Below are 26,927 nucleotides of genomic sequence, written 5' to 3'. Positions count from 1 at the left end.
TTGGGGTACACACGAAACATGTTGACAGGAGTTGATAGGTACACCTAAATACATTGCTTTTAGGTATCCTGATTTTTTCCACCCCTTCTTTTAATGTTACCACCTGGAAGCAAGAATAAAATGTATTAAAAGCTTACTAGGCAGGTATTTTTAACCATTCACTTATACCACTCCATCACCACACTCGCACCACACATAGTCAAATTATAAGTGCTCCTACGTAATTCGTCAGTCGCAGCACGCCCCAGTCCGCAGCGGACTGGGATGGCCCCTATGATGAAGCATGTCACCATGGGGCAACCCTGGTGAGTGAGGGGACACCAAGAAAAAGAGCAATTCTCTTTTTCTATTTACTATACCCACCAGTCCAACTCCAATGAATGTTGTGAATGGTACTATAGTTAGTGGCTAGGCTTTTGATTTCTGTTCCCCAGAGATCTTCTGTTGACTAAAGTATTTGGAGGGTGAGCCTATGCCTTTCCTTCCCTCTGCCTCCCTCTCCTTTTGTGCTCATGTAATGCTCTCCAATATTGTTGGGTCTTGTTTGTGCATTATAAAAATAGTGCCCAAAAAAAAATGTATACTCATTGAACTTACAAGCAGGGAAGTCTGATTTGGCTTTAACATAATCCGAGCTTGTGAGCTCCTTGTAACAGAAAATGTAAATGGACAGTGTTTAACTCACTTAGCCATCTTGTTGGCACGCAATAGAGAACCTTCTGGAACTGAATATATGGGTGCGTTCCAATGGTGAGTGCAATCATCATAAGCCCTGGTTCTGTGATGGGACCCACTCAAGATCAGAGGAGGTTTCACAAGCTGGTCACTGCAATCCTGACCAACAAGGCCACACTCTCACTGGCCCTGGTAGGAAGGTGGTGCAACCAGATAACTAGTATCTCAAGGAAAACCATGACTCCCCTATTGGACCAGGCGGTGTATCCATTCCTATTATTCCTCGCAGCACAGACAACTTCCTCATCCCAAATTGCAATAAGAGGTGCAAACAACTACCTCAAAGAAAACATCCAAGGCCATTATTGAATCCGGTGGGAAGTTGGCTCAACTAGATCACACAGGCCGTCCAAACAGCATGGCCCCTCCCTTCATTCCACCTGTCATTAAGTGGTGTAACCAGGTCATTGCTCCCCTAACAACACAACCCACACCTTTGTTCACTTGGTACCCGGGCTTTAAGTGGGATGAGAAAAAATGGGGGGGTTCTCATAGGGGCGTGGCCGATGTAGTTAAGGGAGTGGCTTAAAACAAGCTAAAAATCTGTACTTAGCATAGTATGCTGTCCACCTGTAATTTGCTGTTTCTGTGACTGCATACCGTTAACATTAGATTTACAACAAGCCAGGACTATTGGCTTTGCCAATGGTTTTAAATTGCATAAGATAAATAAGCAACAACTATGACTTTGTTGTATATAGTATAGAAAATGCTTCCGATCTTGGGCGAGGTTGTGGCGTAAGTCTAGAGCTGCCGACTTTAGAACTGAGAAAGCAGGTTCTAGCCTCATGTCGGCTCAACATCCTGTGGTTCAAAACATGAAAATGTTCTAGTGTAATGTAACTGGTGCTCATGTGAAGCACTCCAAGTTTGCGCTGTATAAAACTGAAATATGGTGGTTCTCTTCAAATTTACATCAAGAGCAATGATGGCTGGTACTATTGCAGAGCTGTTTTTTTTTTTTTTATTCACCCTCAGGATAAAAATGGAGAGCCCGATAGGGACCCGACTCGGCACCCGCTTTTAAGAACTGCCGGTGCTGAGCACCAGCAGGACCCGGCTCACTTAAAGCCCTGCTTGGAGCTAAGGTGATGTAACCAGGTCACTACTCCCCTAAGAACTCAGACTATATCTTCATTCTATCTGGATGAAGGTGGTGTAACCAGGTCACGGGTCCCCTAACAACACGGACCACACCCCCTTCCACCTCGTGGCAAGCAATTTAAGTACTGGAAGCCTCATTTGGGAATACATTGACATCTTAAAGTCCAAGAGAAAAACGCATAATTTTGTGTTTTTGGACAAAACACTGACATTTTAATGCACAAGTGATGTTATCTACAGGTGTGACTCTATTCAAACCGAAGAGGCCGTTCGTGCTGCCGATCAGCTGGACTCTTGCCAGGGATGGGGCTCGAGGGTGTGTCTCCTGACCTCTGGGTGTATACATACACTCCTTGTGTAAGTGTGAGTCTAGCCCCCCCCCCCCCCCCCGTCTAACCCCCCCGGTGATGCTCGTGGAAGGCGCCGAGGATAACACCGAGAGGGTTGCTGGGACTGCAGGGGGGACTAATGCAGCCTGACTGTCTGTGTCCCACTATTAACAAGGAAGGAAATGTTTGCAAACTGCTTGTGGGTGGGGTCCCGGGCGGATAGGGTGGGCTAAATGTACACATTGTAAATCTCCGGCTACGCTCATGGCTTGCTGTTACAGCTCGTCGGCTTGGGGGTGTTTGCCTTTGAAGTGATAATTAATCAACCTGAAATGTCCATAGAAAAGAATTGTTCTGGATGAATATATCGGATGGTCACCTGATACCGAATAATTTTCTTTCTCAAAATGTTAAAATAGGGGTTAACTAGATGTGTGTGTGGGATACTTTGATAAATTGACTTGTCTGGCGCAAGTGTGGTTCGAAGGAAAATAAATCAGGTTTAAAACTTTTAAGGCACCTCGGAAGTTTGCACCCTTGCCTGCCACGCCCACACACTCACAGACAGATAAACAAACTGCTTGTACAAATATGAGTGTACTCACAAAGTCACTAATGTTTGTGCATCTTTTGAACTGTTCTCTGCAGGCAGTGGCTGTGGGAAGGAAAGGGGGCAGGGAAGTGACAATGGACGGGGGCACCTCGGCGGTGCAGTCAGTTCCTGGACATTTCCTCTCTTTCTGCTGCCGCTGGGAGGAGGGAAGGGGGCGGGGTGCGGCATCTGGGATGGGGCTGGCAAGTTTGCTGCTCTTTCGAAGCCCCGGTGTAGTGCCTAGGGTGCAGCAAAGAGGTGCAGTTTGCGCAAGGCACCCTCTGGATATTGTCTCTGCCGGCAGAGAGCGGGAGCCTGGGATGAGGGTCCCGGGAGATTGATCCACCCCGCGGGCCCCTCTGCCTCCCCTGGGATGGCGGGGATGCGGCATGTGTGGAAGCAGAGGCGGTAGATGCCGGGAGAAGGAGCGGCGGTGGCGGCTCGGGGGAGCTGTCACGGGGGGAGCAGCCCCCTCTCCCGCCTGGATTACTTCCAGTTCTCCTGCTGACCTGTCTATGGACTGAGCCGGTGTCACGAGGACACTTCCGGCCCCTGGAGCCTGCGGACGCAGGATGGAGCTCTCCCAGCTGCTCACCCTCACGAGGATCCGAGGAGGTAAGGTTGGGAGGGGATCTCGCGGTGCATTGTGGGGCACTTCTTTGCCAGCCTCTCTGGTCTCAGAAATTGGACCACAGTTGGTCCCTCTGACACCTTAACGGGATCTATTGAGTTCAATCGACAAGACTCAAACCTGGGATGTGCACTTGTTTATGGAAATGTAAACTTTTGCTGTAAGACCCTTGCAACTCACTTCTGTGAGGCGGGGTGGCCTTGTGTGCCGCTGAGAAATGTCTCAGAGGGCTGTAACTCTGAACAAGCAGCAGGACCTTGGAAGACCACTCACATGTCACGAGCTATAGTGAAATCCAGAATTTTCCCAACGGGTGAGTGCCTCTAAAAGTAGCCCTGGCCTTTCCTGTGAGTGACGCTGCCTCAACCCATCTGGCCTGTCAGAGGCAGTCACATAGTATCAGAAAATCCTTATGACAACCCCGAGAGATGTCAGCCACACGTGTGATCACAGCAGAAAGTTGAAATAGATATTTTATTGCATTGTATTGTAATTGCATTTATATAGCGCTTACTACCCCTGACGAGGCGTCGAAGTGCTTTTTTGCGGGTAGCACGCTACTCCGGGACCAGAGGATTAGTGTTGAATTAGTATAGTGAAACATGCAAGTACATTTTAAGTGGTGTATAGGTTAGTCAGTTATTTGGATTTGGAATGATAGCAGAAGGATAGAGGAGGAAAAAAAGGTTTGTATTTATATAGTGCTTGTTAACCCTGATGGATGTTGAAGCGCTTTTCTGGCGAGTAGATTGCCACACCCCGGAACTCAAAGGATTAGTGTTGAAAATTAGTATAGTAAAATATGTGACACACACATAAAGAGGATATGACACATCCATGTAAGGCATATTACCACAAATATGATACTACATTGAGAAGGTGTCAAGATAGCAGCACACAATGAATATATTTATTATCTCCCAGTGATTAACTAGCCCAAGTAGCTCGTACTCATACCTGGTAAGGTTGGGTTAAGCCTAACTGGCGTTTGCAGGTGATTGTGGTGGGCCTCTGTAAAAGTGGGCTACTGCACTCTGGACGCATAAATATGCTACGCACAGCCCTCAAAACATTTAATCTCAGAATTCTCAAAGAACGATCAAGATTTGAGAGGTTTGGAACAAAATCTTAAGTTTTAATAACCATATTGCACAATATTTTTTAATGTAGACTTATTGAGTCCATTCTAATGCCGTTTCTAAAAAAAAAAATTAATAGGTGCTACCGGTTTCCAAATTAATTCTACTCAATTTATCAGAATCGGTAGGAAGGATTGCCGACTTGGCCCTGTTGGGATTCAAACTCGTGATCTGCAGATCACGACATATATCAGTGATGACCCTTTAACTCACCACAGCAAAGGTTGTTTCTATGTGTAGGAGTGGTTTGAGACTGTTTATCATTGAGTCTGTGATCCAACCCGTGACACTAAGGCCCAACAGGTGAGGTGTGTGTGCCATTCACTTTTACAATAAAAAATATGCACTTGTGTCTCAACCTGCACCACGCATTCCCAAGTGGGCCTATTAATGGGACCAATGGGCGACATACAGCAATGTTATTGTGAATAAATGTGACTGACCCTGAGAAAACCTCTTTTGACTTTTAGATAGGGGTCGTGTCCCTGAGACTCAAGATTTGTCCTAGGAAATTCCCAGTCTGGAAGGTTGGGGCATCTCTGGTCTTGGAGCATTCAACATCTAGTATAGAAACAAATGAGTGAGGTGAACTCTCACCTTCCACACCCCGCGGGGAGGGGTGCTCAGTGAGAGAAGCAATCCTGTAGAGCTCGACCTCAAACCCACAGATGCATCACTGACCAGCTGTCTGTCCTAATTCATCCCACTGGATTCCCAAGGGAAAGCAAGCATGTGGTCAGAAACCTATACAATATTTATATGGTAATGTCCTGCAGAACGCTATATCCTGTACTAGGATCCTGCACTAAATTACCAGTCCCTTCTTGCAATCCATAGGATCCTGCACTAAATGGTCCCTTCCTGCTAATTATAGGATCCTGCACTAAATTATCAGTCCCTTGTCACAACCCATAGGATCCTGTACTAAATTACCAGTTCTTTGTTGCAATCCATAGTATCCTACTCTAAATTACCAATACCATGTCGCAATTCCTAGGATTCTGTATTAAATTTCCAGTCCTTTGTTGCAATCCCTGGGATCTTGTACTAAATCACCAGTTCTTTGTTGCAATCCATGCGATCCTATACGAAACAACTAGTCCTTTATTGCAATTCCTAGGATTATGTACTAAATTACGAGTCCCTTGTTGCAATCCATAGAATCCTGTAGTAAATTACCTGTCCATTGTCGCAATCCATTGGCTCCTGTACTAAATTATCAGTTCTTTGTTGCACTCCATATGATCCTGTGCAAAATCACCAGTCCCATGTTGCAATCCATGGTATACTGTACTAAATGACCAGTCCCCTTCTGTCACAATTCTAGTTGTTAGTATCGCACCTTACAGGTGCATTGCTGTTCTACTAGGTCAAAATACTTTCTTATCGGATCTCTTGCAATAATCTTATGAGGGTCTTGTCCTGAATCCCACCATGCGCTTCCTGCTGTTTATCCAGGGGTGTTTATGCAAGAAACCGACAAAACGCGAATAGGAATCACCAGATAAAAACGCCCAGGTCAGACACCACCTGCAAACACGTATGCTTGGGTGAGCATTTCAAAGACAGGATCCCACATCTTGCGCTGTCTGTTTTGCCATTTTACAGGTCCTAAGAATCAAAGAAATGAGTGAGTTTGACCAGGTTTCCAACCTTAAATAACCAACCCCGAAGCCTGTCCCACCATTCCAGCCTCTGTACCCTCCCTCCAGCCGGCTCGCGCTCCTGCAGGTACCCTTGGTTTGTAAACTCGTCACTCCACAGGATAGCCACATATCCGTGCACGTCTTTTGTTAACAATGCGTCATATTTTGGGGATAATGTGTGTTCTAATTCACACATCCCAGTAATGAGTGTTACCCATGGCAACTATGCCATGTTGAGAATGTGCACAGCAAGTCGTGCATGTTCATAATAGGATTTGCTGTCGCTAAGCTGAGGCCCAGGGAAACAAAGACAGCAAACAGCGTGGGCTGTGTATAATAATCACTTGCCATGGGGACAAGGCGGCATTAAGTGCTATCTGTCTCACTGAGGTGGCAGCAAGGAGCTGCGGTGACGCACTGTGCAACTGCATACTTCTAAAGCCAGTTATCACTGCATACTTCTAAAGCCAGTTATCACTGCATACTTCTAAAGCCAGTTATCACTGCATACTTCTAAAGCCAGTTATCACTGCATACTTCTAAAGCCAGTCATCAATGCATACTCCTAAAGCCAGTTATCACTGCATACTTCTAAAGCCAGTTATCACTGCATACTTCTAAAGCCAGGGATATAACTGCATACTTCTAAAGCCAGGCGTATAAATGCATACTTCTAAAGCCAGTTATCACTGCATACTTCTAAAGCCAGGGATATAACTGCATACTTCTAAAGCCAGGCGTACAACTGCATACTTCTAAAGCCAGGGGTACAACTGCATACTCCTAAAGCCAGGGGTGTAACTGCATACTTCTAAAGCCAGGGGTATCACTGCATACTTCTACAGCCAGTTATCACTGCATACTCCTAAAGCCAAGGGTATCACTGCATACTTCTAAAGCCAGGGGTATCACTGCATACTTCTACAGCCAGTTATCACTGCATACTTCTAAAGCCATGGATATAACTGCATACTTCTAAAGCCAGTTATCACTGCATACTTCTAAAGCCAGGGGTATCACTGCATACTTCTAAAGCTAGTTATCACTGCATACTTCTAAAGCCAGTTATCACTGCATACTTCTAAAGCCATGTATATAACTGCATACTTCTAAAGTCAGTTATCACTGCATACTTCTAAAGCCAGGGGTATCACTGCATACTTCTACAGCCAGTTATCACTGCATACTTCTAAAGCCAAGGGTATCACTGCATACGTCTACAGCCAGTTATCACTGCATACTTCTAAAGCCAGGGGTATCACTGCATACTTCTAAAGCCAGTTATCACTGCATACTTCTAAAGCCAGGGGTATCACTGCATACTTCTAAAGCCAGTTATCACTGCATACTTCTAAAGCCAGTTATCACTGCATACTTCTAAAGCCAGGGATATAAACGCATACTTCTAAAGCCAGGGGTACAACTGCATATTTGTAAAGCCAGGGGTGTAACTGCATACTTCTAAAGCCAGGGGTACAACTGCATACTTCTAAAGCCAGGGGTATCGCTGCATACTTCTAAAGCCGGGGGTAAAACTGCGTACTGCTAAAGCCAGGGGTATAACTGCATCCTTCTAAAGCCAGGGCTATAACTGCATCCTTCTAAAGCCAGGGGTATAACTGCATACTTCTAAAGCCAGGGGTATAACTTCACACTGCTAAAGCCAGGGGTATAACTGCATACTTCTAAAGGCAGGAGAATAACTGCATACTTCTAAAGCCAGGAGTGTAACTGCATACTTCTAAAGCCAGGGGTACAACTGCATATTTCTAAAGCCAGGGGTACAACTGCATACTTCTAAAGCCATGGTTATAACTGCATACTTCTAAAGCCAGGGGTATAACTACATACTTCTAAAGCCAGCAGTACAACTGCATACTTCTAAAGCCAGGGTTATAACTGCATACTTCTAAAGCTAGGGGTGTAACTGCATACTTGAAAAGCCAGGGGTATAACTGCATACTTATAAAACCAGGGTTATAACTGCATACTTCTAAAGCCAGGGGTATAACTACATACTTCTAAAGCCAGCGGTACAACTGCATACTTCTAAAGCCAGGGTTATAACTGCATACTTCTAAAGCTAGGGGTGTAACTGCATACTTGAAAAGCCAGGGGTATAACTGCATACTTCTAAAGCCAGTGGTATAAGTGTTTACTTCTAAAGCCAGGAGTATAACGGCATACTTCTAAAGCCAGGGGTATAACTGCATATTTGACAAGCCAGAGGTACAACTGCATACTTCTAAAGACATGGTTATAACTGCATACTTCTAAAGCCAGGGGTATAACTACATACTTCTAAAGCCAGCGGTACAACTGCATACTTCTAAAGCCAGGGTTATAACTGCATACTTCTAAAGCCAGGGTTATAACTGCATACTTCTAAAGCTAGGGGTGTAACTGCATACTTCTAAAGCCATGGATATAACTGCATACTTCTAAAGCCAGTTATCACTGCATACTTCTAAAGCCAGGGGTATCACTGCATACTTCTACAGCCAGTTATCACTGCATACTTCTAAAGCCAAGGGTATCACTGCATACTTCTACAGCCAGTTATCACTGCATACTTCTAAAGCCAGGGGTATCACTGCATACTTCTAAAGCCAGTTATCACTGCATACTTCTAAAGCCAGGGGTATCACTGCATACTTCTAAAGCCAGTTATCACTGCATACTTCTAAAGCCAGTTATCACTGCATACTTCTAAAGCCAGGGATATAAACGCATACTTCTAAAGCCAGGGGTACAACTGCATATTTGTAAAGCCAGGGGTGTAACTGCATACTTCTAAAGCCAGGGGTACAACTGCATACTTCTAAAGCCAGGGGTACAACTGCATACTTCTAAAGCCAGGGGTACAACTGCATACTTCTAAAGCCAGGGGTATCGCTGCATACTTCTAAAGCCGGGGGTAAAACTGCGTACTGCTAAAGCCAGGGGTATAACTGCATCCTTCTAAAGCCAGGGCTATAACTGCATCCTTCTAAAGCCAGGGGTATAACTGCATACTTCTAAAGCCAGGGGTATAACTGCACACTCCTAAAGCCAGGGGTGTAACTGCATACTTCTAAAGCCAGGGGTATCACTGCATACTTCTACAGCCAGTTATCACTGCATACTCCTAAAGCCAAGGGTATCACTGCATACTTCTAAAGCCAGGGGTATCACTGCATACTTCTACAGCCAGTTATCACTGCATACTTCTAAAGCCATGGATATAACTGCATACTTCTAAAGCCAGTTATCACTGCATACTTCTAAAGCCAGGGGTATCACTGCATACTTCTAAAGCTAGTTATCACTGCATACTTCTAAAGCCAGTTATCACTGCATACTTCTAAAGCCATGTATATAACTGCATACTTCTAAAGTCAGTTATCACTGCATACTTCTAAAGCCAGGGGTATCACTGCATACTTCTACAGCCAGTTATCACTGCATACTTCTAAAGCCAAGGGTATCACTGCATACGTCTACAGCCAGTTATCACTGCATACTTCTAAAGCCAGGGGTATCACTGCATACTTCTAAAGCCAGTTATCACTGCATACTTCTAAAGCCAGGGGTATCACTGCATACTTCTAAAGCCAGTTATCACTGCATACTTCTAAAGCCAGTTATCACTGCATACTTCTAAAGCCAGGGATATAAACGCATACTTCTAAAGCCAGGGGTACAACTGCATATTTGTAAAGCCAGGGGTGTAACTGCATACTTCTAAAGCCAGGGGTACAACTGCATACTTCTAAAGCCAGGGGTATCGCTGCATACTTCTAAAGCCGGGGGTAAAACTGCGTACTGCTAAAGCCAGGGGTATAACTGCATCCTTCTAAAGCCAGGGCTATAACTGCATCCTTCTAAAGCCAGGGGTATAACTGCATACTTCTAAAGCCAGGGGTATAACTTCACACTGCTAAAGCCAGGGGTATAACTGCATACTTCTAAAGGCAGGAGAATAACTGCATACTTCTAAAGCCAGGAGTGTAACTGCATACTTCTAAAGCCAGGGGTACAACTGCATATTTCTAAAGCCAGGGGTACAACTGCATACTTCTAAAGCCATGGTTATAACTGCATACTTCTAAAGCCAGGGGTATAACTACATACTTCTAAAGCCAGCAGTACAACTGCATACTTCTAAAGCCAGGGTTATAACTGCATACTTCTAAAGCTAGGGGTGTAACTGCATACTTGAAAAGCCAGGGGTATAACTGCATACTTATAAAACCAGGGGTATAACTGCATACTTCTAAAGCCAGGGGTATAACTACATACTTCTAAAGCCAGCGGTACAACTGCATACTTCTAAAGCCAGGGTTATAACTGCATACTTCTAAAGCTAGGGGTGTAACTGCATACTTGAAAAGCCAGGGGTATAACTGCATACTTCTAAAGCCAGTGGTATAAGTGTTTACTTCTAAAGCCAGGAGTATAACGGCATACTTCTAAAGCCAGGGGTATAACTGCATATTTGACAAGCCAGAGGTACAACTGCATACTTCTAAAGACATGGTTATAACTGCATACTTCTAAAGCCAGGGGTATAACTACATACTTCTAAAGCCAGCGGTACAACTGCATACTTCTAAAGCCAGGGTTATAACTGCATACTTCTAAAGCCAGGGTTATAACTGCATACTTCTAAAGCTAGGGGTGTAACTGCATACTTCTAAAGCCATGGATATAACTGCATACTTCTAAAGCCAGTTATCACTGCATACTTCTAAAGCCAGGGGTATCACTGCATACTTCTACAGCCAGTTATCACTGCATACTTCTAAAGCCAAGGGTATCACTGCATACTTCTACAGCCAGTTATCACTGCATACTTCTAAAGCCAGTTATCACTGCATACTTCTAAAGCCAGGGGTATCACTGCATACTTCTAAAGCCAGTTATCACTGCATACTTCTAAAGCCAGTTATCACTGCATACTTCTAAAGCCAGGGATATAAACGCATACTTCTAAAGCCAGGGGTACAACTGCATATTTGTAAAGCCAGGGGTGTAACTGCATACTTCTAAAGCCAGGGGTACAACTGCATACTTCTAAAGCCAGGGGTACAACTGCATACTTCTAAAGCCAGGGGTACAACTGCATACTTCTAAAGCCAGGGGTATCGCTGCATACTTCTAAAGCCGGGGGTAAAACTGCGTACTGCTAAAGCCAGGGGTATAACTGCATCCTTCTAAAGCCAGGGCTATAACTGCATCCTTCTAAAGCCAGGGGTATAACTGCATACTTCTAAAGCCAGGGGTATAACTGCACACTGCTAAAGCCAGGGGTATAACTGCATACTTCTAAAGGCAGGAGTATAACTGCATACTTCTAAAGCCAGGAGTGTAACTGCATACTTCTAAAGCCAGGGGTACAACTGCATATTTCTAAAGCGAGGGGTACAACTGCATACTTCTAAAGCCATGGTTATAACTGCATACTTCTAAAGCCAGGGGTATAACTACATACTTCTAAAGCCAGCGGTACAACTGCATACTTCTAAAGCCATGGTTATAACTGCATACTTCTAAAGCCATGGTTATAACTGCATACTTCTAAAGCCAGGGGTATAACTACATACTTCTAAAGCCAGCGGTACAACTGCATACTTCTAAAGCCAGGGTTATAACTGCATACTTCTAAAGCTAGGGGTGTAACTGCATACTTGAAAAGCCAGGGGTATAACTGCATACTTATAAAACCAGGGGTATAACTGCATACTTCTAAAGCCAGGGGTATAACTACATACTTCTAAAGCCAGCGGTACAACTGCATACTTCTAAAGCCAGGGTTATAACTGCATACTTCTAAAGCTAGGGGTGTAACTGCATACTTGAAAAGCCAGGGGTATAACTGCATACTTCTAAAGCCAGGGGTATAATTGTTTACTTCTAAAGCCAGGAGTATAACGGCATACTTCTAAAGCCAGGGGTATAACTGCATATTTGACAAGCCAGAGGTACAACTGCATACTTCTAAAGACATGGTTATAACTGCATACTTCTAAAGCCAGGGGTATAACTACATACTTCTAAAGCCAGCGGTACAACTGCATACTTCTAAAGCCAGGGTTATAACTGCATACTTCTAAAGCTAGGGGTGTAACTGCATACTTCTAAAGCCAGGGGTATAACTGCATACTTATAAAACCAGGGGTATAACTGCATACTTCTAAAGCCAGGGGTAAAAGTGTTTACTTCTTAAGCCAGGAGTATAACGGCATACTTCTAAAGCCAGGGGTACAACTGGATATTTGAAAAGCCAGGGGTATAACTGCATACTTCTAAAGCCATGGTTATAACTGCATACTTCTAAAGCCAGGTGTATAACTGCATACTTCTAAAGCCAGGGTTATAACTGCATACTTCTAAAGCTAGGGGTGTAACTGCATACTTGAAAAGCCAGGGGTATAACTGCATACTTATAAAACCAGGGGTATAACTGCATACTTCTAAAGCCAGGGGTATAACTGGATATTTGAAAAGCCAGAGGTATAACTGCATACTTCTAAAGCCATGGTTATAACTGCATACTTCTAAAGCCAGGTGTATAACTGCATACTTCTAAAGCCAGGCGCATGTACTAGACAGAACCACTGGAACTACGCAATTCCATAGCCACACTGGTTTCCACATTATCATGGATATGCCACGTTTGCCACATAATCCATTATAAGGTTTCAACAAAACAAATGTCTGTACCTGAAACGAACCAAAAGTTACTATGGATGCTGCATGTATAATGTGATGCAGCTCCTGCTATTTTCAAATGTTAAATGAATTTCTGTAGCCTACTTATATTATGAACGAGATGAGAATTTCGTCGTGATGATATCACTATGACAGTATGTGAAAAACCTGACACCATGATCAAGAAATTATTTAACTCAAAATAATTAGCAAGAAAATTGTAACTGAATTTTGAGTAGTTGGTGGAATGGGTCAGGATCAGATATGCCCTCCCTACCTCAATATTAAAAGGAGGAATTGTGCTAAACATAGTAAAAATTTGGTAACGTTTTCTTGGTAAGCTATTGAAGGTAATTGTGGGTTTATTTATTTTCACTTGGATCTGTTAATGCCCATACTGAATGTATGTATTGAGGGAAATGCTTTTATCTAAAACAGGAAACACAAATCAGGCATATATATTTTTTTGGGGGGAGTTTTTTATATAGCGCGAACTAGAACCGAACCGAATCAGTTTTACATAGCACCAGTTACGTTACATGAGGACACACTTTCATTTTAGGCACGGGGAGATTAAGTGATTTGCCCAGAATCACAGGGGTTTTTTGGCGTCGTTACCGAGACTCGAACCCAGTTCCTCCAGGTCCGAGGTCGAGCGCCTTAGCCGTTAGGCCAACCCCTCTCTCCAATATTTAAATATATTTCAAACATAGTGGACTAATTCACGCTTTTGCACGAAAATGAGTAATTGCCCAGTTGATAGAAATTCGTGTTTACATCTCAATGTTCTCACACAGTAGTTATGCAAGACTATACATAGACTGCACTAGTGTCTCATGTATGGTGCATAAATAACCCTTTAAGGTCTGATGTACTGCATCTCAGAGTTAGAGTGCACCCTAGTGAGAAGTGTAAACGAATGTTCTGCAATTTCCTGTTTAAAGTAATGCCTGTACTGCATAAACCTAATATTCAGCTGTGGAAGATGTGATGCAGAATAGAACCAGGGTGTGCTGAATAAAAGGGTGCACCTTTTATTACAAAAAGTGTTCACATGTTGGTTTTTCTTTTGCTCAAAACAACATTATATATGTTTCACACAAACTCTCTTACTCCAGTTGGCACAGAGGACATTGCATTGCAGCCCCTTGTATAATTTTCGCCAGTGATTAACATTTGGAATAAGATCTGCTAAATCTGTTTGCTTTCTTTTCTTTTGAAACATCCACGCTTCGTATGATTACCCCCTGTGTGGTAAAACACCACATGCTAGCCAGATAATCCACAGATCACACCACATAATTGAATGAAAAATGGTCTGCATCATTTACGATTTCCTGCCACATAATTGAGCCAACTCTGTGGCTTTACGTGGTCCCTGATTGCAGCATCACCCCAGTGACCCTGGAACTGCACAACAACAGAGAAACTGAAATCAAAGAGAACAGTTTGTGATTAAACATCAAGATGTTTGGCTTTGAAACTATAGGTTTTTTCAGAGAGTTTGAAATATGTATATTTATGTGTGCGTGCGAATAATGTGCGTTACAGAGACTAGCGACCACTGTTTAAATGCAGCTGCATGTGGCCGGAGCACCGCTGGCACAGACCTCCCTTTGGGAGAAAGCCAGGCTGTCATTTGACTTGAAGCATCACCAGCCTCGTGATCAGTATTTGTGACATGAAGGCTCTGTCTGAAGACCCCATACAGCACAGACTTAAGGTTTAAAGGAGGCGGGTTTCTGCTTCTCGCAGGGAAAGCGTTCTCCTGATGCCCCTTTCTTCAGGAATAATGTATGCATGTGTGCCCCAACCCACTGGTGAATAATGACCTCATATTTCACTTTCTGCGGCTTCTTTTCAAAAGATATGCAAATGCACAATGGTGCTGATGTGCAATGTGCCTGGATGTATTAATGATGGTGAATTTAAAAACTGACTGGAGTTGTGTTTGATAGCTTCGTTGGTGTGCACCAGTTAGCTTTACCAGATTGTCTATAGCGTCAACAATTGATTTAAGAAGCCTTAGCGAAAATGTACAATTGTACATATATTTTATTCGCTTTTTTCTTCATATGAAAAACATTCCATGTGAAAAAAATGGTGTTATTTGGGACAGTTTCTCACATGCAATCCATTACCTTCCTCTGTGTTAAGTGGGCATTTTTGGGGTGTAATGAGTGTGGAATAACATTGGCAATACTTGTAAATGTAAATGTATTTATATAGCGCAAATCACCGACACGGTATCTAAGCGCTTGCTTAGGGAACCCATCCTGGTATTCCCCTGTGAGAAACCCCAGCAGGGTGTCCACAAGGTGAAAGCCAGGCATCCCGCCGCGAGGGGCCGTAGTGTAGATTAAGCAAGCTATTGCCCAGAGTCGCACAGTGTGACCCCGTGAGTCGAATAGGCACCGGAGCGAGAATTGTCGAGTCCGTGGAATTTTTGAGCCCGAGATCCGCCGAATCGAACCCTGGTCCACGGTCGATCTCAGCTTCTGGGTCTGCTGCCTCTAACCACTGAGCCACGCTTCTCCACCTGTAAACCGCAAACTTAACGATTGTGAGGGCTTTCATCACATTGATTATGCTATGTACCATGGCAACAACATTAGGACATCCGTATTCAGAATCCAGTATACAAGAACACCATGTTTTGCACGGCCAACTCAAAAATGGGGCTGCACAGATTGTGGCCCAAGGACATATATCTCCCAACAGCCGTTTGTGGCAACAGAAGCCCAGAGTTGCTCAGTTTGTGAAGTTTTAACTTAACCTGCGTAAAATAATTTTAAGCAACAGACGTGAAACCCATGTGTGTCCAGTTTCACCACTTAGCACTGTGATCATGCTAGGGGTACTTCCAGGCACACATAGAACAAAGGGCCTGATTCACAAAGGGCCTCCGCACTCGTCGCAGAGCCCCGCAGTCGTGGGGAGTCTCTACACCTGTGGCGGAATCTCCGCTATGAGAATTCTAATTCTGGAGATTCCACCCTGAGTGCGGAGGCTCCCCACGACTGCGGGTCCTTTCATTGTGGATATTGCGCCCCAAGTGCGGAGGCTCCCCACGACTTTCATTGTGGATATTGCGCCCCAAGTGCGTTGGCTCCCCACGACTGCGGGGCCTCTCATTGCAGAGATTCCGCCCGAGTGCGGAAACTCCCCCACGACTGCGGGGCTTCTCATTGTGGAGATTCCACCCTGAGTGCGGAGGCTCCCTATGACTGCGGGTCCTTTCATTGTGGAAATTCCGCCCCAAGTGCGAATGTTCCCCCATGACTGCGGGGCTTCTCATTGTGGAGATTCTTCGCCGAGTGCGGAGGCTCCCCACGACTGCGGAGCCTCTTATTGCGGAAATTCCGCCCCGAGTGGGGAGACTCCCCCACGACTGCAGGGCCTCCGCCTCTCCTTTGTGAAACAGGCCCCTAGAATTTTACATGGTGTGATATCATCAGAATTGTCTCAGACGCCCATGCCGGTGCAGGTCGGATGTATCCATGGGACATTATTGACCAGTTGCTTTACATCTCTTATTCAGTACTTCACCAACCACGTTAAAGATACTTTCAGAACCAGCCTAAGCAGCTATCATTATGTACCTTACACTCAAGGATACGTAGTTTTGGCAGGATGGAGTGGGACTTGGGCCAACATTCTGCAGGATATGAGAGGATTGATGACCTGGCTTGTAAGGCAATGGTTGTATTGCAAGGGTTGAAGGGTGTGGGTCAAGGGAGGGCACATTTTTCTTCACTCACATGTGGCTCCAACAGGAGTGGTCAATCTATAGCTGATGGGCACATTGATGCCAGAGGCTAAGGCTAAGGTACGGTTTTTTGCATTAATTTTTATTTAAAAAATCAATAAAATAAAATACAAATTAAATGTGTTCTTCCCTTCATAGGCTCACCTCAAACCTACATCATCTTTTCCTCTCTCACATCCCTCAACTGAATATCAGTCTAATTCTGTGTCCTCACAGGCTGCTCAGCTGGTGGACCCAGCTTCAGTGGTCTTAGAACAATCCCCAAACTAGACCCTCGACTCCCACTGGAGGGATAATGTGCAGGGCCGAACTAAGGAACCAATCCAGCCTAGGCAAACATCCTCACTTCGTCTCCTCGTGCAGTCTCTCTCATTCCATCTAGTGGTGTAATAAAATGATGGAAACTCCAGGCTCATCTCTAACAGATGTTCATTGCACTTGGGCTAAATGGGTCCCCCCTGAAAGGTTGAGGGACCAGTGGAGGGTTGGGGGCCTACCTGCACCACGGGGGCTACAGGAGCCTGAGTTATGCCCCAGTTTCTTTCTATCTATCTATCCATCCATTCTCTCTCTCTTCTCTCTTTCTGATCACTTTCTCTCTATCTTCCCATCCCTCCTCTCTAATTATCTGTCCTGAAGCCACCCATGCCCGCTGCAGTTAACCTCGGGGAGCCAGGGAAAGTGACAGAGTTACCAGGAGCGCCCCTGGGCTTTCAAAACCAGTCTCCAGAGGACCCAGCCCACCGGGGAAATGCCCAGTGGAATAAAAGGCCTGTCTGGCCCTGACAGTGTGCACTCACACACCCTTCATCCCCAGCCCGTGCACCACTTCATCTGACTCATCCACCCTTCCAGGCTTTGCGTTATTTAGTCCGTGGATACCAGTCTAAGTCTGGCTTGGGGGCAACATCTCTGTTCTTTTCAGGTGCCTCTGTTCTTATAGCCTCACCTACTTCAGCGTACATCCACATCACCATCCCAATCCCTATGTATTTCATTGCTTAGCTACCAGGAAACCAGGGTTGGAAGCGGGCTAGACACCCGAGCTGAGTTTTCCTGATAACCATATTTTGAAGGGATCATGGATAGAGGGGAGTGGTGATAGGCGATGACTCAAAGATGTCAAGGTGCAATCCTGCTTATGTCATTGCCTCATTTACTGCTTCTAACGTTGGCATTGATGAGGTACCAGAAGTTCATGGCCTAAATATCATCTGACATAGATATTGTGTCGTAAATATCGCTTTAAAAAATATCACCCCTTTTGAGTTACTAATTCTAAATTTCCACCCAATAGGATCTTTTTGCAAACTAAATTTTTGTAAACACAATATTTATGTCATATGATATTTCTGTAGACAATATTCTGACTTGCAACCTTTTGTATTTCATCAGGCCAGTTTGTTTGAAGAACATACAGCTTCTGCAGCAAGGATGATTATTGGATCAATAGTGATGGCTTGACAGTGAGAATAATTCGTTTGAAAGGTACAGAGGCTGCAAAACATAGCAGTTGCAGCCATGACAAAACCCTCTGCCGGGCTCCCATATTACCAGTCTTTAGAAAGTTGCATCGGTCGTTTGCCAGTTAAATCATAAAGTGCCCCTGGGGCACAAAGTGCGTTTGCACCCACTGTGCACACCCGGGGCACTTAGGTATTACAGAAGGGCCTGCAGACACTTGTGCAGCCCCTTCTGTAATGCCTTTTGCACTGGCGCACAAAAAACACCAGCTCTATCTTCAAAGGGGAATTATCTCATGTGCATGAGGTGTGGCGCATGCAAATGAGGGAATCCCTTTGCCACTGCGCCTGCGTCATATTACAGATGCGGGCGCAGAGAAAAAAAAAGAAGCTCTGAGGACGCGCACTAATAGTGCACCACCTCAAAGGTGGTGCATTGTCAGTGTGCCTCCTGAGAGCAGACCTCCGCAGGGGGTAATGGTGATGCTATGTACCCCCAGACATCCCCTTGCAGGTGGGTGCAGTCAATGACTGCACTCACCTGCGTCTGGGGGGTCCATAGGACTGCACCCACCTGCAAGGGGGTCTCTATTCCCCTTTAAAAGTGCAGGCGGGTTGCCGCCTGCACAGTGAAACACGGAGCAGCTTTAAAGTAGCCAGGTCTGTATTTTTTACGTGAATGCACTCAGGCCCGGACTGGCAGTTGCGGGCACCGTGCAATCCCCCGGTGCGCCGCAAGGGTGGGGGCCGGTTTGAGGCCCTGGGGCCGTTTTTGTTACAGGGCCGTTTTAGCAGCATAGCTGCAAAATAGGCCGTATAACAAAATCGGCCGAAACCGGCCCTGGCAACGAGCGCGGTCGCACCCCCTGGGGGCCGGCGAGCACTTTGCCAGGGCCGGTTTTGGTTCTCAGTCTGGCCCTGAATGCACTGCCCCCAGGGCAGCACGAGTTCCCTGCTGCCCTGGGAGCAGCGCATTCCCCATAATGCAACATATTTTCCTTCATTGCACCGGGCGCAAAGAAGGAAAATGTGCCGCATGTGTAATGCGGCCCCAAGAGTGCATTTCAGATCACTGTGGGCCATGTATACGTCCGCATTTTGAAAGCCCCTTAAACACCTCAAAAGTAGACTCATGATATATATTCCTAGAACCTTGTACTCAAGGGTGTGCACTCTGAATATCAACACCTGAATATTGTTTGGGCAGAATATCGAGGACGGAATATTGAAAATAAAACATTGACATGTAAGACCAAATTTTCTATACCCAACTCCTCAGGAATAGTAAACCTATTCTTTCCTATATGCACTTTCCCAGCGATATTCAGTCCTCGATATTAGTGAATCATGATATTCAGGGTGTTAATAATAAGTACAACTCACTCAAGTCACACAAGTGTATTGAACCACCCTAGACTCTACAGCCAAGGCTGGAGTGTGCTCCACTTTATTTCATTCACCAAAGTTCTGGAGCGGCCTTCCTCGCCAGCTAACAGCAACTCAGGGCCCATTGACTTTTAGGCTTGAGAGTTACGACACTGTGGTTCTCTGAATAACATTATCTAATACCGTTCGCGCCCGGCGCTTGGGACTTCTACCAGGGGCTTGATGCACGAGAAAGTGAGAGCAGGCAAAGAGGCCAAAAATAAATGAAATAGTTGTGTACTCTGTAGTGTCTTGAGATTATACCCGCTAGGACCCTTGCAGTGGTGGGTGGACACTAAACAGGAATTAAGTAATCTGCTGGGAGGTGTTAAGGTGTGGTTATAAAAGTTATGACGCAATGCGTGCGATGTGTGGTTGTATGTTCAAGAATAAAGACGCATGTTGCAGAGCTCGCTGTGCGGCGTATTTCATTTGCATGCTCCCAGGCTAAGAAGTACGCTACATACTCAGACCCCAAAATGCTAATGAAAAAATTGGAGCATAAAAACAAATTGGTGTTGGTCAAGGCTGACCAATGGTCATGCTCTGGGTTGTGGAAAGATGTTTATGAAAGAAAGATGTCTGCAGAAGGAGGAAGCAGAAAGATGCACCTGCATTTTTTGCAATGTCTGATCAAAGCTAGTGTGGTTCGGAAGCAGGAGACGTTACCCTGGCCAGAGGATGCCAGGGTGGATTTAGGCCCAGATCTCTGTACTGGGGTGAATGTATGACATTGTTCTGCATTTTGTCCATCAATTGTTTTTTTTGCAGTAGGGAATGGAGCTACACTCTTAGAGGCAGGAGACCCTAGGAATATCTGCCGGGCCATGTGTCCCACAGTGCAGAAACAAGACCATAATCCTATTTGCTTCTGATTGCCAAACTGCTGATTCGAGTCAGATGGCAGGCTCCTGCTGGCCCTTTGCATGCTGCCTGCTGAGCACAAGTATTTTAAGCAGCCCCATGTTGTGAAGCCTGTGTCTGATCAGCAGTGCTGCTGATGAGGGAACTGAAGCCAGTCCTTGCACTGAGCTTCACAGGATGAATATCAGACTCGCCACATTTGGCCTTCTGGGCTTCGAAGCAAGCTGGTGCCAGGCTCGCAGGCTTTCTCTGTTCTCTTGTCCATGATTTCTATAAGTGATTGTATATTAATGACTACATTTTGCTAAATTAATTTGAGAGGAACATGAGTTAAACCAGTGCAGATTACATAAAGGGGTTACAAGATGCCCTTTCGTTCATATGACACTTAATGCCCCATTTCATCTTTGAGAGGTGTTACTCTTACCATATTTGATAGCCTCAGCTATTCGACCCCTAACTGCATTATTGGACCTGAGGAGTGTAAAAGTTGTTTTGAAGAAAAATGCAATCTTTTTTTATTAACACACAGTTCTATGCTAGTTAATATTATTGAATAATTGGTTTTGAAATCTATTGGCTTCAAAGATGATCACTAACATGTCCATGTCAAAGTTGTTTTAATGTGGTGATCTTTTGATAAATCCAATAGGCTTGATTTTTTTATATATTGACTCGTGATATAGTAAATAGGCTTGTTCGTATATTGATGTAGTCACCCCTTGGCAAAGTCAATATGGCAGTGTTTTATATATTGTCATGACTTTAGGTTAAAAAAAACCTGGAAAAAACAAAGTTTAAGGTGACATTTTAGTTAGGTATGGTAAAGAAAGCCTTAGAAATTCACTGAAAAACACAAAGGCTGATGTGAAGTCCTGGGAGATAATGTGAATTAAAATGTAAGTTTTGAAACTCCAGAAAACACTGTAATTCACCAGTTATAGTTAACTCAGTTAACTGTAATGTGCGCCCCCACCATGCACTGTTTATGACCTCATATATTATATTACTCATGACATGATCAATTACATCATTGGTGACATCATTGATGACGTCTCAAATGACATCAGCCTACCAAGTTGCACACAGTCTTTGTCTATCTGCAATCAGTGTTAAACACAGTGTCCTCACTCTCTGTCTTTCAATCTTGATTTCAGTGATGCGTCATTTTTTGGTGCACCTGAAGCTCACAAATTCACAGAAATGTGCAGGTTCATGAAATGGTGCCTATTCCTGGTGAAATGGTGGCAATGTGCGCGTGAATTTTTGTGAGTTGTGAGTTTACCATATACAGTTTGCATTCTTCTAATTTTGTATTCATATTTTCCATACCTCTGGGTAAATATCAAGTCCAGTTTGTGGTTTAAAACTGGGCATCCGGTCTCCATTTTTGTGTTCCTTTTTTTCCACAAAGCGAAATTCTAGAGTTTTAGTGAATTTGTGAATTTCAAGATGGCAAAAAAAAAAATTATCGGAGCCCTTAGTTAGCTAATGACTTCTCTTAAAAATGCAAATGTGTTTGACAGAACCCACGCCTGTCTAGCTGGTGAGTTTAACTACAGATATTTGTATAAATTTGAACTCTTAGCTCCCTAACCAGAACTTTTTAAACTGCTAATATCCCAAAGAATATTCAACTTATTAACACCAAATAAAATTCGTTTCATATTGACATCTACTTTGATGCCGAATTTGGTGCAAATCCATCTAGTGGTTTTTGCTGTAACGGAAAGCAAAATGTCTCATGGGAATAGGGAAATCCCTGTTTTGATCCCTGTAGCTTTTTTCTCCTACACCGATCTGCCTGAAAATTGGCATGCCAAACCTTAGCTAATTTTGCCCAATGCTGTGCCAATTTAGTGCATATTCGTTATATGGTGCTATAGTTATTACCATTCAAAAAAACACTTTGTATGGAAAGTGCAGCTCAACTACAGAGTCACTATCATATTTCCACTGAAAAGTTTTTTTTTATTTGTCTGTAACTTTTTGCACAATGGGAAGATCTGCACAAATGTTTTTTTTTTTAAAGACCTTTATTGCACACTTCTAGAATAACACAGCTATTGGCCTACAACCCCCGGGGCCGGCCGCATCAATTACAAGCACCTCTCAACGTTATATTGGTAACACAGCCCTTTAGCCGACATCCCTGGGGTCCGGAAGATCTGCACAAATTTGACAGTCACTTGGTATAGTCCACTTAGGTGCAACCTGCCATTTAGGGCAAAAATGTTAAGGGGGCAAGGGATTTTCCTATTTTTGCTCCCATGAGACAGCTTGCTCGTGCTTGCAGCCTATGCCGCTGAACGGATTTGTACCAAAGTTGGCATGAAAGTACAACTATACTCAGAAAGCTTGCATGCATTATTAATGTTGCAGAATACACCCTCGATTTACCATTGCTACTTGAATAATTAGGGTTATTATTATTAGATAATTTACAGGTACTCATAATGATGAAAAGCTCTGTCACCCCTCTAGGATTTTAAAGAATAGCCTATAGATTTTTGAACAGGTGCCCAGGCCACTCAAATATTTTACCAAACATAAAATGGACTTGGTTTACTAAATGAGGTGAAAGTCACAGGTTGGAATACATGGTTATATAAGTCAAACAGGAAGAAACATATTGGCTGGTTTTTATGAAACTAGGGATGGCCATTAGCAACTGGGCAGCCTCTCTGTCCCTGCATGTCTGGAATCACAACTGAAACCCGTGGGCAGTGAGAGGGCCTGGCCACTTGCAGGCAAAGGCTAGCCTCTGCATATTAGCGCAGGAGACGCGCCCACCTCTGTAAGGTGCGTTTAGTGTCAATGACGTGTGCAGACATAGAGAGACCTGCTGAGTCAACTGGCTTCTACCACTGCACCTAGGTCACCCTTGGAAGCAGCACTGACATGCATGGGCATTAGACTGCCTGTGCCTATCAATGCATTGAATTGCATTTCTTTTTTTTCATTTCAAAGTATTTTATTGTTAATGGGAGATACAAAGGTATGGGGAGGGAAAAAGGGGGCGGGTTATAACACAGTCATAATGAGAGAGATACTTGTAGACAACGAGTTCAATCAAGATTAAAACCAAATATAGTCAGCCGACGTGTATCCAAACATGCATTTCTACAGCTAAATTGCCTGTATAAATATAATACAGCCCTTCATTTAAAGTGTCTGTTTGACCTAACACGTTCTTTTCATTGAATGAGAAACCAAACAAAATCCCAGATACAGCCACTCATTTTATTTTTTTCACTGTCACCTTTTTCTAACTTTAGCAGTTGAAAGTTAACACTTGTAGTCATGATCTTTCTCTCTCCTTTGCTCTTCTCTGACACATTTCAAGTGGAAGAGGGGTACGCGTTACTTTGTTACATAATGTGGCGCATTCACACCAATGCATCATGCAGATCACGTTGCTTTGTGGCTGCCTTACAGTGCTTTGATGCTGAAGCACATTTGTTGGGTTAGGGGTTGAAGAGCAGTAGATAGTCGTGGCCACACATTACAGCTGTTAGTGGTATTGCTGTATAAAGTAGGAGCTGCCCACAGGGGCCTGTGCTTCAGGAAGAAGAGAGATAGGTTCAGCTTCAGCTTCTACAAGGTAAAGTGGTTGGTTGTGAAGAGTGGTTATTTTGTAAGGGAGCGCAAGCCACCGTCTGGGGTGAGGATTGTTAGATTGCACCCACAGCGCATGGGTCAGGTGTTGAGCATTGCGATCTCACTGCATCGTGAACCCTACTGCAGCAAACGAAGGCATGAGTGGTTGTGAAAGGTTTCCAATGACCTGTTGGCTTGATGTGGTTTCCACCGTGAGTGTTTTGTGCATGTTCTGCGCTGTGAGACATCTGCACCAATGATTGTTCACGTCAATCCTCATGAGTGGGTAGACTGCTTTTTCCTCAAACCGAGGTTCCAGGCCAGGCATGCAGAGGGGCACTTACTGAAGGTTTCCTGGGTGCCTTCTGCAGAAGGTCTTTTGTGTGGATGTGTGATCACACCATCTCAGGAGAATGCCAAGACAGCAAATCTGGGCTTTCTAGGGATTCAGGTGTCAAGTGTGTGACTCTGGTTGGTTCAACTGAAGCAAGCAAAGGTTGCAATTCCCAGAATACAGAGATTATGTAAAAGAAAGCCCAGAAGAGGATACATGGTGTCCTAAAATATGGAGCGGCATGGAAGCGTAAGTTTTGGGCTTATTGAAAAGTATTAAGTATTTAAGGATTTAATCCTGACTTCCTTGTTGAGCTCAGAGAATAGTTTTCAGGCTGGCTTCACATGCTTCTGTGAATATACCTGTTTAAGAGAATCGGACAGTTACAGAAAATTGCCCCGGGCACCAACATTTAAGTGGCCCCTACTAGCGAACCCGGTACCTAGCAAAAGGCCACATTTGCAAATAATGGCAGTTTTTATCTTGAGCAGACACGCTGTCTAGGTGTTTTGCAAGGTATGGTAAACTGCATGCATGGGTGCTTCCACCAAGCAATATTTGTGTTAATATCAGGGACATTAACAGTAGAAACCGGTCCACCAAAGAATTAACCAGGTCCCACACACAGCCAAAAACTGGGCCATATACTGACCTGTCAGTCCAGCACTTCTGGCACTGCCAGATCGCCCTATAGGCCAGCCCGACACTGATGTTAAGGCACAGTCTGGCCTCCTGATTGGAGGGCAGAGTGCTAAAACTTAAATAGTGCACTTGATGTGAGACGACCACCTCAAAATGCCGGACTGCCAATTGTCTGCAGCAACTTAGGGGTCAGAGTTTAACTTGAATCAAATCAGGTTCAAGGAAATAGCAAAGTTTCCGGATTGAAATGTCAGGCCAAAGCGAGACAGGTTGTATGTTCCAGTGTGTTGGATCATGCCTGGAGACATGGTTGCCCCCCCCTCCCTCAGCTAGACGCAGAAATAACACAGGAATAATAACTTTATATAATTTTTTAGAGTCTGTGGGCGAGACAGATGGAAACATATATATTTGAAACTTAAAATATGTTCAACATAATGGTGTCTTACACAGGTGCCACCCTGTCTTTTTCTGCTTTTACTGTGCTCAGCAACAAGGCCCCATGCCCTGGCCATTATATACTTAAAATACCATTATAAGCCTATAAATTGGAGAAACGCCCACATGGAACCACACACACTAAGCTTGCAGTGTGCCCAATGCAAACATCTCAACAAGCCATTGAAGGAGTTACAGGGGAAGTCAACACATTAGCACAAAGACCCTGCAGCCCTAATCCCTTGCTTCACCCTTATCTCGGCTTCCTATCTGTCTCGAATGGACCCCCTTCCCTCAGCATTAACTGCCAATGTGTCAACACGCTCAGCCTGGCAAAATACCTCTGTGGATAAAACATCCCCCTCTGCAGCCTAATGTTCTATGGAAGCCATTAGAGGCCATTTGTAACCGGTCAGCTGGAATTACCGTCAAAGACTGCAGAAGCAAAGGTTAAGTTACTTGTTATTTTTATAGTGCTCTCTGCCAGTATGGTGGTCTTGGAGCACTGTAGTCATGGCAAACTAGTTGCAACTGAAGATCTCATGTCTGTGTTATAATTTTTTATTACCATTTCATATTTAAAGACAATTTCATATATAAATATAACAATATCTCAATCCATCCATGAAATAAATACTAAATTACATAAACATCTTATTCCAATATGTTATGAAAAAGAGAATAAATATATGATATATTATACAATAAAGTTATTCAGACATTCATTAACTGAAGAGCACCAACAGTAAAACATCGCATTGAAAGTGAGAAAGCCATGGATCGTGACAATTCGGACAATATCTATACTATACAATATAAAATTAAAATAAGAGAATAAGAAAGCTATATGTACATAATGTGAAAGAAGACAATGCCATCAGTCTAAGTGTGGAAGCCTAAATCTATTATGATCTAAATATCAGTACAATTGAAAAACAGGGCTGCAAATATATCTAATAACAGTAGCAAATACATTGTAATAGAGAAGAAGAAGAAATGAAAATTGAAGATCTCATGTCCATTTGATTCCAATACAAGCCTTGGCAGTCATGCCCCGATTGGCTACAAATAAGAGTTTCCAAGCTAAATACAATTTGTATTACTTTGGCCAAAGAGGTTTGTATGGTTCGGAAATATTTTGCATGCTGATTAATGAAGTACAATACATGTTAAATATCCTGAAGTTAGTTTACAAAGCCCTGATAGCAATAGTCAGAAATCTACTGCCTTAAGTTTGCCCCTACATTTGGAAGGGGTTTCCATCATTTGGGGCATTCAAAACGAATGGCAGAAGTACCCATGGGAAACGCCAACGATTATAGCTGTCCAGGAGGACTCCCCTGCCAGAATTTTCACATGCTGATTTTTCATTTCATGGAAAACTTACATAAATTACACTTCCGGAAATGTCCACATGTATATGTTATGCTTTTGTTTTTTTTCCCCACCAAAGTGAAAATATTTTCCCATGTGGAGCAACGTTTTCTCCTACCCCAAGGGCTATCACTGCCAGCAATATCTGT

The 26,927-nt window shown here is 43.9% G+C and overlaps 1 protein-coding gene across 4 annotated transcripts in view; it reads left to right on the top strand.

The window, feature by feature from the left end:
* NHSL2 (NHS like 2) overlaps window positions 1-26,927 on the top strand; it is a 1,069,731-nt gene that overhangs the window by 704,916 nt on the left and 337,888 nt on the right. The window contains exon 1 of one of the 4 annotated variants that reach the window (XM_078663802.1): window positions 2,948-3,375. The exons of the other annotated variants lie outside the window; for them this stretch is intronic. Coding sequence (XP_078519928.1) covers window positions 3,333-3,375 — 43 coding nt within the window. The 5' untranslated portion in view covers window positions 2,948-3,332. Of the gene's footprint in view, window positions 1-2,947; window positions 3,376-26,927 lie in introns of those variants that run through there. 4 annotated transcript variants of the gene reach the window in all.

The sequence above is a fragment of the Lissotriton helveticus genome, chromosome 10 (genome assembly GCF_964261635.1).
Source record: "Lissotriton helveticus chromosome 10, aLisHel1.1, whole genome shotgun sequence".
NCBI classification, from domain to species: domain Eukaryota; kingdom Metazoa; phylum Chordata; class Amphibia; order Caudata; family Salamandridae; genus Lissotriton; species Lissotriton helveticus.
This window is presented reverse-complemented; position numbering and strand designations above follow the sequence as displayed.